The sequence below is a fragment of the Ictidomys tridecemlineatus genome, chromosome 16, assembly GCF_052094955.1.
Source record: "Ictidomys tridecemlineatus isolate mIctTri1 chromosome 16, mIctTri1.hap1, whole genome shotgun sequence".
Classification (NCBI taxonomy): Eukaryota; Metazoa; Chordata; class Mammalia; order Rodentia; family Sciuridae; genus Ictidomys; species Ictidomys tridecemlineatus.
This window is the reverse complement of record NC_135492.1, coordinates 37,819,159-37,831,214: the sequence shown is the minus strand read 5'-3', so window position 1 is coordinate 37,831,214 and position 12,056 is coordinate 37,819,159. Positions and strand designations below refer to the sequence as shown.

At 64.2% G+C, this 12,056-nt stretch overlaps 1 protein-coding gene across 1 annotated transcript; it reads left to right on the top strand.

Moving 5' to 3' along the window:
* The first annotated feature begins 1,187 nt into the window (after positions 1 to 1,187).
* Positions 1,188 to 11,469, top strand: Wnt7a (Wnt family member 7A). The gene is made up of 3 exons (XM_078033710.1): positions 1,188 to 1,488; positions 3,856 to 4,082; positions 10,328 to 11,469. The coding sequence occupies exons 1-3, from the start codon at positions 1,418 to 1,420 to the stop codon at positions 10,852 to 10,854; spliced, it is 825 nt and encodes a 274-aa protein (XP_077889836.1). The 5' UTR covers positions 1,188 to 1,417; the 3' UTR covers positions 10,855 to 11,469.
* Positions 11,470 to 12,056: the final 587 nt, after the last annotated feature.

Below are 12,056 nucleotides of genomic sequence, written 5' to 3'. Positions count from 1 at the left end.
GCCGGTCCCCTTCCTGGAATGCCAAGCCCCAAATCCGGCGTCCTTCAGGGCTGTGGTCCAATGCCATCTCTTAGGATCTGAAATAACCCTGTGGTGCCCAGAGCTCTCTTTGCCGCCAACTCGTCCTGTTATCATCACTTGAGGCCCAGCCGTCTGCAAGAGTGGCCTTGCTCACTGGCCCTCTGACCCCTTCTGTTCCGTGCATGTGCGATGCCCACGGCTGTGCAGGAAACAATGTGGTGGCTTCCAGGGGAGAAGGGACATGCAGTGTCAGAGAGGGAAGAGAGGTTCATGCAGACAGTGGTGACAGCCATGGAGGGAGGTCATGCCTCGGGGTGGGGGAAAGGGGGGGTCTACCAGAGTCGGGGACACCTTCCTTGCAAACCGGCTCTGTCCCCCCCCCCCCCGGCTGGTGACTTTGGGGACATACCTTCGCCTCCGTGGGTCTTGGGTTCCTTAGGCTGAAATTGGGTCCAATACCCGCAGCTCCCCTGATGGGGTGCATATCCAAGGCAGGGGTCAGCCCCTCTCCAGTCCTGTCCCCTTGAACGAGTCCGGGATGCACCGCCCGCCGCACCCGCCAGGTGTCGCCGCGAGAGCGCGCTGAGCCACCAAAGGGGCGCCCCAGCCCTCAGGCAGCTCCCGCGCCCCACGATTGGATTGGGTGCGCGGCCACCCCATCCCGGTAGCGGGACCCCAAGGTGGGGGGGGGACTGTCCCACCCAGGCTCCCACCTGCCGCCCCTCTCGGGGTAGCAGAAGGGAGGAGGGACTAGGTCCCGTTGGTCACCCCCGCTCCCCCCGAAGTCGGGCCCCTCCATCCTGTGCGCCCCGACACACCTCCAGCTCCCAGGCGACGGGGCAGCTGGACGAGGCTCCAGAGTTCCCCACCGGCTGAGTCCTGGTCCCCTCCACCCTAGGACACCTGCGATCGGGCGACAGGTGGGGGGCGGTTGGGGTCCCGCAGCTGCCCACCCGCGCCCAGAGCCGAGAAGGAGCGCGCTTGGGGCAGGGGGCGCTGTCCCTCGAGCGCTCAGACGCGAGGCGGGCGCTCCGGGGAGGCGGGCAGGGGAGGGGCCGGGAGGGACGGAGGGGGGAGGAGGGAGGGACCGGGCGGGCGACAGCAGCGTCCCCCCCCTCCGCACCCCCCGCGCGGGCTGCACTTGCACCCGCTCGCTCGCGCGCAGCCCGGCGCAGCCCCGCGCGGCGCTCGCTCCTCCTCCCTCCTGCGCCGCGCGGCTCCCGCGCTCCCGGCGACTCTCGGCCCCCGAGCGCGCGGACGGGAGCCCAGACCGACGGCTCCGGGGACGCCTCGGCCCGCGCCTCCCGGGCGGGCGGGCTATGCTGATTGCCCCGCCGGGGCCGGCCCGCGGGGATCTGCACTGCCCGGCCCGCGGCCCCGGCCACCAGCGGGGACTATGAACCGGAAAGCGCGGCGCTGCCTGGGCCACCTCTTTCTCAGCCTGGGCATGGTCTACCTCCGGATCGGGTAAGGGCCCTCGCGTCCCCTCCGCGCGCGCGTCCCGGCAAAGTTGGCGAGGCCAAGGACACCAACTTCCTGGGTCCCCCTACCCCCGCGGGAGCCGGGTGGGCGCTGGGGGTCCGGAGCCCGGGCGCGCACAAAGGCTCCCCGCAGGCGGACGGCCCCCGCGGGGGGCGCACCTCGCTCGCTCCACACGCGCGGGCCAGGGGACTGGGCATCCCGAGCCCATCTGGAAGCCCCCCAGACACAGAGAGCGCCGGCTGGGACCCTCCAGGCCATGGGGACAGCAGGTCCCGCAGGAACGCTGAACCGGGATCCCAGCCGCTCCCGTGGCGCGGGAGCCCCAACTCCGCAAAAGGAGGCGCGGGCACCGCTGCTCCCAGAGACAGGGCAGTCCCCAAGTGGCAGAGGGGCCGGTGCCTGCAAACAGGGGACAGGTACCCGGAGGGAGAGAGGGATCTTCGCTGGCCAAAACATCAACCGACCGACGCTCAGAGCCCTGGCACCACCCAATGCCTAGGGACCCTCAGGTGCCCAGAGTTGTCCCCAAGTCTGGGGACAGCGCCTCCGCCCCCCTCCTGAGACCCACACACACACACACAAAGGTAGGAGAGAGGGGAGAGAGAGCAGTCGCAGGACAGCCCCAAAGAGAGGCGGGACACCCCGCCCCCCGGGACTGCGCGCCTCTGCCGCCCTCGGGCTGCACCCCAAAATTGTCTGCCAAGTGGGGTGCGCGCGTCCCTCGGTCTGGAAGCGCAGGAGGCGGCGGGGGTCGCCCCTCGGGCTGCATTTGCAGGGCCCTTTGTACTTGGGAGATAATGCACGCGAGGCCCCAAGGGGGGGTGGGTGGCGATGGCCCTAAGGGCGGGCGCTGAAGGGCCATTTGTCCCTCTGTCCCCCTGGCTGTGAACTCCCATCCGCCTCTTTTTTTGGGGGGGGGAGGAGGGCAGCGATGGGGCCTTGGCGAGGGGTGTGTGTGTGTGTGCGTGTGGCAGGTCCTTTGTGTTTTTGACACTGCCACCCCCGGGTGCGGCCACCTCCCCATCCCCCGCGTCCCTGGAGTGGGAGGGGGGGTTTGGCCAGCGGACAGCCGCGGCGGCCAGCAGGTGCGCCGCGCAGAGTGGACCCGGCGGCCACCGGCCCCGACCGCGGGCGGAGAGGCGACCGCGGGGGGCTGAGCGCGCGCGCTGAGCTCTAAGTGCTATTGATTGGCCCGCGTCTGGGTGGCTTTCCCGGCTCCCCATCTGCATCTTGGCTGGGCGACCCGCAGCCCCGCGCGCTCCTCCAGCATCCGGGAAGCCAAGCCGCGCTGAGGGGGCCCCCCCTGGGCCGCCCGCGTGCGTGCGACATTATCTCCTTTTTTTTAATGAGAATCGGGGCGGAGACACCCGGGAGGGGACACAGAAAGGGAAAATAGCAGAAAATAACCTCTCCCGGCAGCCCCGCCCGGCGGACACCCCCCCACACCCCGTCCCTGGCGCCTGTGGCCCATCGGCCCTGCGGGGACCCAGCCGTCCCCCCCCCAGGGACCTGGGGAGCGAGCCAGGCAGGGCGCCGCCGCCGGCCTTCCGCCCGGAGGCTGGCCTCTGCAGCGCGCGGGAGAGGCCCAGGTTACGAGGTGGGAGGGGCCGGGTGGCTTTGGGCCCGGCTCTGGTGCGCCCTAAGGGACGGCAAGGGTCAAAGTGACAACAGCCCCCCCCCCAGATGTGGCCCAGTGCCCCCAGGAAAGGTTTCAACCCTGTTCCTGGAGAGGAGAGTGGCGCATGGGTGGGATACCTTGATGGGCCTCATTCAGGAGATCCCAGCTGCAAGCCAGCCTCTTGGAACAGCCATCAGGTCCCCCAAATAATAAACAGAGGCCACATTTAGCGATTAATGGCACCAGCCCCCACCTCTCCCTCCGCACCTTCTGAGCCCTTTCTGTTTTAGCACATTTGATGGTGACAGCAACCCTATCCAGATGAGGACTACTTGCCAACACCCTTGATTTAGCCATGGAAAAACTGAAGCACAGAGAGGGTGGGTAACTAGCTCAGGGTCACACAGTCAGAGAGCCAAAGAAGCCCAGATGGCAAACCTAGCCAGGTCAGGGGCCCTGTGTGTGGTACCCGGGGGATTGAACTCAAGGGCACTAGACCACCGAGCCACATCCTCAGCCCTATTTGGTGTTTCATTTAGAGACTGGGTCTCACTGAAGTGCTTAGGGCCTCCCTAAATTGCTGAGGCTGCCATCCTCCTGCCTCAGCCTCCTGAGCCACTGGGATGACAGGCCTGAGCCACGGGTTCCCCCCCCCACAGGGTCCCTCCAGCCACCTGCAGCACCTGCTAGCTCCCGTGGGTCTCAACCTCTGTCTCTCTGTGTCCCCTCTCCAGTGGCTTCTCCTCCGTGGTCGCTCTGGGCGCCAGCATCATCTGTAACAAGATCCCAGGCCTGGCCCCCAGACAGCGGGCGATCTGCCAGAGCCGGCCGGACGCCATCATCGTCATTGGAGAAGGTTCCCAAATGGGCCTAGACGAGTGTCAGTTTCAGTTCCGCAATGGCCGCTGGAACTGCTCAGCGCTGGGGGAGCGCACGGTCTTCGGGAAAGAGCTCAAAGTGGGTAGGTGCTCACCCCAGCACCCCAGGCGGGGGTCTTACGGGCTCTGAGGGACACAGGCATGCTCTTGGGAGACTTGGAGAATGCCATGCAACAATGCCCCTCAATAGAGGGGGACATCACTTGAACCTGGGTGTCAGGATGGCAGGTTGGTCGGTGCAAATGTCCGGGGGTTAGTAAAAAAAAAAAAAAGTGTTCGTGCTGTTGGAAACTGGAGACCCCAACATTTGAAATGAGCGATTGCACCTCAAAATAGGGATTTCCTGCTTCTCTGAATAATTGACCCGTGTGGTCCCACCGGGTTGTGGATGGAGCTGAGACTGCAGCTTGCAGCAGATGGACCCGGGCAGCCCCTTTGTTGTCGCAATCCCCGCCACTCCCCGTTGTGCCTGCGACGGATCCACCTGGTGCCTTACGCGATCCGGACTTTGCAAGCCCTGCGTTCTGGGGGCCGGGCGTGTGCGGTGACGTGCGCCCGCCACACACAGGCGTGCCGGCAGACGCAGGCCCCAGAGTGTTGGTTGAGCCACACACTTGACATCTGAGGCAATCGTGAGAAGATTCTAGAAGGAAGGCGGTGGAAAACAATACTGGTCTCCAGGAGGCCCTGGCCCGTGGGGAATGGCCACTGCAGAGTATCTTTCCACCCGTGGGCACTTGGGGCACCAAGAGTGCAGTAAACCCTTCTCTGCCCTGGGGACCCTCGCGGAGAGTCAGGGCAGGTCAGATTTGGGGGTTTGAGGTCCATCCACGCACCTTTCTGAGAAATTTGAGCCCCGAATCCCCTGCCCTTCCTCTCCCTCTTCCTGACCTGAGGGCTCACCTTTGCAAGTGGAAAACTAGACCCCAGAGAGAGGCAAAGTCACACGCCTGTCATCCCTTGTAGCTCGGGAGGCTGAGGCAGGAGGATGGCAAGTTGGGAGGCCGGCCTCAGCAAAAGCGAAGCGCTCAGCAACTTAGTGAGACCCTGTTTGGCGGGAAGGGTTGGAGGATTTTGCCTGTGGGTTCGGATGCCAAAGTTTGGCCTGAACCATTGCAAATGGCCGCTCTTCCATGATTACTGACTTACCCAATCGGCAGCTTCGTAGGATCCAGTCTAATCCTGGAAGGTGCATTGGTACAGAATCCATTCATTGGGTCACGCATTTACCAAATGTCTACGGAGCGGCCACCGTGACTGGAGGCCACAAGATCTCAGCAAGGGTGTGCCCAGGAAAAGAATGAGCCTGGCTGGGCTGGGCAGGGAAGGCCCCTGGTGAGTCCTCCCAGGCAGGAAGGGATGAGGGCTTGCTACATCGGGACTCTTGTCCTCACCGGGGTGGCCTCTTGGAGATACACAGCCACCCAGGGCCGCTCTCTGACGGCGGGGACCAAGGGTGGTGGCGTTGGACTTCTGGAGCCTGGGCACTCTCTGAACCACAGGGCATTGGCTTGTCTTTGAAAAGCCTTCCCAGAAGCTCCACCCCCATACCATCTGCCTACATCTCATTGGCCAGAACCAGTCATATGGCCATGCCTAGCTACAAGGGCTGCTGGGAAATGTAGTTTTCTCCGTAGAGCCACCTTGAGAAGGGCTTGGGCTGTCAGAGCGAGGGGGAAGGGGAGACGGACGTGGAGTGGGCAGCTGGCCCTCAGGTTCTTCGCCCTGCCCTCCTCCCTGGCCCTCAGTTTGGGCCGGCTCCTTGGTTCATCTTCCTTCTGGGGTCTCCTGCCTAGATCAAGGCCCCCAGCCACAGCAGGTCTGATCCCCCTTGGATGCTGGTCCCCAAGCCCCACTCGGGCCACCTCCGCCAAAAGGGGGACTTTATGAATGCCCAAGAACTGGAAAACCAGGGGGTGGGGCTGGTCTTCAGGATGGCCTGGGCCAGAGGGAGCATGGCCTTCAGCCCCCCAGAGCCACGTCTTGGGACAGCAGGGTGACCTTCGCCAGCCCAGGGCCACAACGCCAGCAGCAGCTGCAGAGGTCCGGAGACTCGCTCCGGTGGCCAGCAGGGCCCGTGCGTCCATCCCAAGTCAGCCACCGAGGCCACAGGCCGCGTGCTGGTGTTGGCCACGCCTGTTGGCGGCATCCTGATGGTCTCTTGGGGACAGACTGGCTGGCTGTGCCCAAGCCCCTCAGCCTGGGGCATCAACAGGGGGTCACTGGTCCCTCAGGGCCCCCCCCCCAAGGCTGCAAGTTCAAGGTCACGGTGCGGCAGGGCTGGTTTCCTGCTGCTGGGATAAGGCTGCTATGTCCTCGGTGTCCTCCCAGAGTGCCCTGGATCTCTCGTGTCCTCGTCCCCTTTGGCTTAAGAACAATCGATGGCCTCAGGTGCCACCCTAATGGCCCCATTGTAACTTAACCGAGACTTCAAAGACCTTCTCTCCAATTGCAGTCGCATTTGGGGATCCCGGAGCCGGGGTGGGGGGTGTCCAGACTTCAACATGTGAATTAGGGGGGTGCGTGTAACTCAGTCCATGGCCACAAGTGACCAGACGGCGGCAGGGTCCAGCACTGTGTGTGTGTGTGTGTGTGTGTGGGGGTGTTCTCAGAGGTGACACAGCCAAGATTGACCGTGGTCTGGCCAGTGGGTCTTGAAAGGTGGAAAGAAACTTGGTGACCAGTCCGTGGGACCCCAGGCAGAGAGAACAGAGAGGTGTGCAGGGGCTATGGCAGGAGGCGGGGCTATGGCAGGAGGCGGGGCTCTGCAGGAGGAGGGGCCATGACAGGGGGCAGGGCCGTGGAAGGAGGCGGGGCCATGACAGGAGGCGGGGCTCTGCAGGAGGAGGGGCCATGACAGGGGCGGGGCCGTGGAAGGAGGCGGGGCCATGGCAGGAGGCAGGGCTCGGCTGACATGGTAGGCAAGCTACCAAGGTCTTGGATACTGGGGACTTAACCTAGGGGCACTCGGCCACTGAGCCCCGTCCCCAGCCCTATTTTGTATTTTACTTAGAGACAGGGTTTTGCTGAGCTGCTTAGGGCCTTGCTAAGTGCCTGAGGCTGGCCTCCAATTGGTGATCCTCCTGCCCCGGCCTCCGGAGCCGCTGGGATGACAGGCGTAGGCCCTTGTGCCAGGCTCTGTGCTGTCTTGGTTGTGCCCTTGGGAATATTGTCCATCTCTCTGGCCAGAAGGAAGGTCCCAGGGAGCAGAGGCGTCTGACACAGTGCCTGGGATGTGGAGGGGTCAGTGAGGACAGTGGGCTTCATGGACATTGCCCCCCCCGTGGTGTGAAGCCGGCCCCTCCTCCAGCTCCTCTCTGGAGCAGGGTGGGGACAAGGGGCACCTGGGAGGGGCACCCCGGTGGTCCCCGCCCACATCATGCAGATCTCTACTCAGGGCCTCCTCCTCCAGGAAGGCATCCTGGACCATCCTTCCCGAGACAGTCCCCCACGAGCCCCACAGGGCCCCCCTGCTGCCCTCTCCTCAGTCCTCACCACTTACACTGGGGACCTGACTTACCTGTGTCACAACGTGTCCAACGGGAGGTTTCTGCCCACCCCGAGGCTCCTGATCGCTTCCTGGCACACAGTAGGTGCTCCTGATCTCTTCCTGGCACACAGTAGGTGCTCCTGGTCTCTTCCTGGCACACAGTAGGTGCTCCTGGTCTCTTCCTGGCACACAGTAGGTGCTCCTGGTCTCTTCCTGGCACACAGTAGGTGCTCCTGGTCTCTTCCTGGCACACAGTAGGTGCTCCTGGCCTCTCCTTGGCACACAGTAGGTGCTCCTGATCTCTTCTTGGCACACAGTAGGTGCTATTGGTCTCTTCCTGGCACAGAGTAGGTGCTCCTGGTCTCTTCCTGGCACACAGTAGGTGCTCCTGGTCTCTTCCTGGCACAGAGTAGGTGCTCCTGGTCTCTTCCTGGCATGCAGTAGGTACTTCTGGTCTCTTCCCAGCACACAGTAGGTGCTTACAGAACACTGATGAGTGCTTGGCCAGGCAGGCCAGTTCCTGTCCCCACTGTGTCTCCGGTGCTCTGAGACCTGAAGGATGGAACCTGGTCTCGTTATCTTAGCACCTCGCCGTTGCTGAGGCTGGCCTCCAACTCGCGATACTCCTGCCTCAGCCTCCTCAGCCTCCGGGATCCCTGGTCCGTAACTGTCCCCTGTGGACAGGTCCTCCCCACCATGGACGGCCATCAGGTGCCCTGTGAGTCCCATGGCTCAGACAGGTCCACCGAGGCTGGGAAGGAGTTCACGTAGCCAGGGTCCAGCTGTGCTGGGGGGGCCAGATGTGAACCCCGGTTACCTGCCTCCAGGGCCTGCGTGTGGCCATCTGGGGCTCCCCGACCCTCCCCAGGTGGGGGGACAGGAAGGACATTCCCAGGTGCACCCAGCCGCATGGGGAAGGGCAGGGCAGGCTGGGGCGGGCGCTGCCCATGGGTGGACAGGCCCCTGTGTGCCCCGGTAGGGCCACCCGGGAGAGACCGGGAACAGAGGTGGGCGGGGACGGGGTTGGGACCGCAGCCCAGACACCCCCCTCATTTTCCGGCCGGGGACTCCCTGGTCCCCCTGCACAGGAACAGCCCCACGTGGCTGCTGGCCCAGAGGGGCGGTGAGTGGCCAGGGCACGGGGCTGGAAAGAAGGACATTTTTCCATCTGTTTTCCGGACTGTCACAGAGGCCAGCCGCTGTGACCCATAGGACTCCCGCCCTGACCCTTGGCTGGGAACAGCAGAGGGACGAAGAGAAGGACCTGGGGGTGTCCGGGGTTCCCAGCCAGACCCCGTGGACACGCCCAGAGTGTCCCCACAAGCCGGCTGGCCGTGTCCTGCTGGGGACTCCGAGGTGACAGATGGGCAGCTGAGACTCAGGGAGGCTGTGCCCTTGCTCGGGGGTCACCCACCGGGGACAGGAGACTAGACAGCGAGCTCCATCTCATCCCAGGCCTGAGCTGACATCCCCCTGTTGATGGGTGGAGAATGAGGGACGGGGCTGGGCACGGTGGCACCTGCCTGTCATCCCAGCAGCTTGGGAGGCTGAGGCCGGAGGATCGCAAGTGGGAGGCCAGCCTCAGCCACTCAGCGAGACCCTGTCTCTAAATAAAATTTAAAAAGGGCTGGGGATGGGGCTCAGGGGGTGAAGACCCCTGGGGTTCCATCCCTGGCACCAAAGAGAGAGAGAGCTGTGCATGCATCTGGTGCCTAATGGATGCCCAACACCAGGGACCTCCCCTCCACCCCCACCCTGACTCCCCCCCCCGACCCTCCAGGCCTCGGGTCACCCCTTGCTGGACGGGCAGGGGCTGGAGTTTGGTCAGCTTCTCTGACCCTCAGTTTCTTCATCTGCAAGAAGGTGACGCTGGTGTATCCAAGAGCAAGCGAGAGTGATTCAGGAAGGACCGGCTGGGCCTCTGCTGGGGTTTTTTTTTTGTGGGATTTATTTTATTTATTTATTTTTTTCTTGGTACCAGGGATTGACCCCAGGGCCACTTAGCCACTGAGCCCCGTCGTCTCCAGCCCTGATTTTCTATTTTATTTAGAGACAGGGTCTCGCTGAGTGGCTCAGGGCCTCGCTCAGTGGCCGAGCCTGGCCTCCACCTTGCAATCCTCCTGCCTCAGCCTCCAGAGCCCCCGGGTTCCCGGCGTGGGCCACCGCCCCCTGCAGCTGGCTTGGTCTTTGGGACATCATGGGACTTAGTGAGACAGAGACACAGACTCCCCACAGCTGCTGCCCCTCGAGTTAGCAGGGACAGTCCGTGGTCTGGTCGGGGTGTCTGCGGGCCGGGTGGGCCGCTGTGCGATAGCCCACGACGAGGTCACTTCCTTCTGCCCCGTGCTGTGACCTCAGTGGCTTTTTTTCCCTACTCTCCGCGACCACCCTGATAACCCGGGTCCTGTTATCACCCCATTTTATAGTGGAGCCAGCGGGCACAGAGAGGTTAGGTGACTCACCCAAGGTCACACAGCAGGAAAGTCCAGGAAGAGCCACCCCTCCCCCCCCTTGTTGACCTTGACCTTGACATCCCCCAGGGTTTCCTGTGTGCATGCGCTCAGTCGGTGCTCAGATAATGCCCCGTTGCAAGTCTCAGAGGTGGAGGGGCAGTGGAGGGGGTGGACCAGGCCCAGAGTGCCGACTTTGGGGATATTTGCTGAGCCAGGCACCAGGCTGAGCCCTGTCTTGAGCCTCCTTGGGGACACCGATCAGGTGGTCCCTGGCCTCATCCAGGAGGCCAGGAATGGAGGACAGGTCTTTGGGGGAGGCCGTGGCCTCGCCACCGGGCCTCCTCCCCAGGACCTCCACAGCCCGTCCCTCTGCCCCCCCCCCCAGGGAGCCGGGAGGCGGCCTTCACCTATGCCATCATCGCGGCGGGCGTGGCCCACGCCATCACAGCGGCCTGCACCCAGGGCAACCTGAGCGACTGTGGCTGCGACAAGGAGAAGCAAGGCCAGTACCACCGCGAGGAGGGCTGGAAGTGGGGCGGCTGTTCGGCCGACATCCGCTACGGCATCGGCTTCGCCAAGGTCTTCGTGGACGCCCGGGAGATCAAGCAGAACGCCCGCACGCTCATGAACCTGCACAACAACGAGGCCGGCAGGAAGGTGGGCCACGCGCGCGGTGTCTGGCAGCCTCGGGGCGCCCCGAGGCACCGCCTGGGCACCGGAGGGGTCTGGCTCGGGGTCCATGAGGGCCGCTCTGGGGTCACTCGGCCCCACGGAGGGGTGCGGGTGGGCTCTCGCTGCGCAGAACTGGAAGGGAGGGTCCACGGGGTCACCTGCCAGAGCAGCCAACCTGTCCTCGGTCATCTTCACCAAGGTCTGCAGCGCAAAACAGAGAAGGTGAATGTCCCCTGGTGATGATTCTGAGCTCTAGAGAGGGTCTGTGCGCCAGGGAGGGAGGGCTCGGCGCCTGTGGGGCTGGGGACAGACCATGGCTGTCAAAGGTCATGGAAGGCCACCATCAGCAGGGCGCGGTGACCACACCTCTAATCCTGGTGGCTTGGGAGGCTGGCCTCCAACTTGTGATCCTCCTGCCTCAGCCTCCCGAGCTGCTGGGATGGCAGGCGTGGGCCATCGAGCCTGGCTGGACCCGGACGTTGTGATGGCTGAGTGTCCCCAGAGTCCCCATGGCTCGGGGCCCCTGTCCAGGGTGGGACCTGCCCCCTTCCCCCAGCGGGTCCTCGGCTATTTCTTCCTCCTTCTCTCTGAAGCTAGGTCCCCTCAGGTCATGGGTCACAGGTCACAGCAGCAGGGCTCGGTCCCTGGAGGGGACAGAAGGAAAGCAGTGACCTCCATCCCCCGCGGCACTGACCTTATCTGTCCACCTGTTAGGGCCGAGCTGAGAATTAAGGCAGTAGATACAGCGGGGGGACAGGAGGAGGGACAGGAGGAGGAGGAGGACGTCCCCTGTCCTCAGTCTGTAAGCTGTCTGGGGACCCAGTCTCCGGGGGACTATGACAAAGCCATATTCCAGACCCCGGTGCAAGGGGGTGGGCACCGGTGGGTGCTGGGGAGCCACAGATGGTTCTGGAGCAGGAGTGGGTGGCACCAGGGACCCCACAGGGGAGGGACCAGAGAGGAGGGGTGGGGCAGGACGTCCACCAGACCCTCGGCCTCCTGAGGCCTGTCCCAGATGTCCCCAGGGCTGTGGGGGAGCCGGGTTTGTGCGCTTTGGCCCACAGCCCAGCCCCCACCACCGAGCTGGAGGGACGAGGCCAGCCGCAGTGGCTGCCCCATGACATCACCCATGGCCCGCAGGGTGGCCAGAGGCTGGTGCGGGACCCTCAGGGCGGGTCCCCGGGTCCGACCACGTCCCTCCAGCACGTTTCACCTTCTGTGTGGACACAGGTCACTCAGCTGCCGAGGCCGGCCTCCAACTCTCTATCCTCCTGCCTCAGCCTCCCTCCCGAGCCGCTGGGATGACAGGCGCAGGCCACCGCACTTTGGGCAGCGGGGAAGGGAACTGCCCATGGCCCGTGCCCTCCGGGGGGCTCAGTCTAGTCCAGTCAGCTAACAGGGACCAGATGGTGACTCGGGGCTGCGCGCCAGGGGACAAGCAA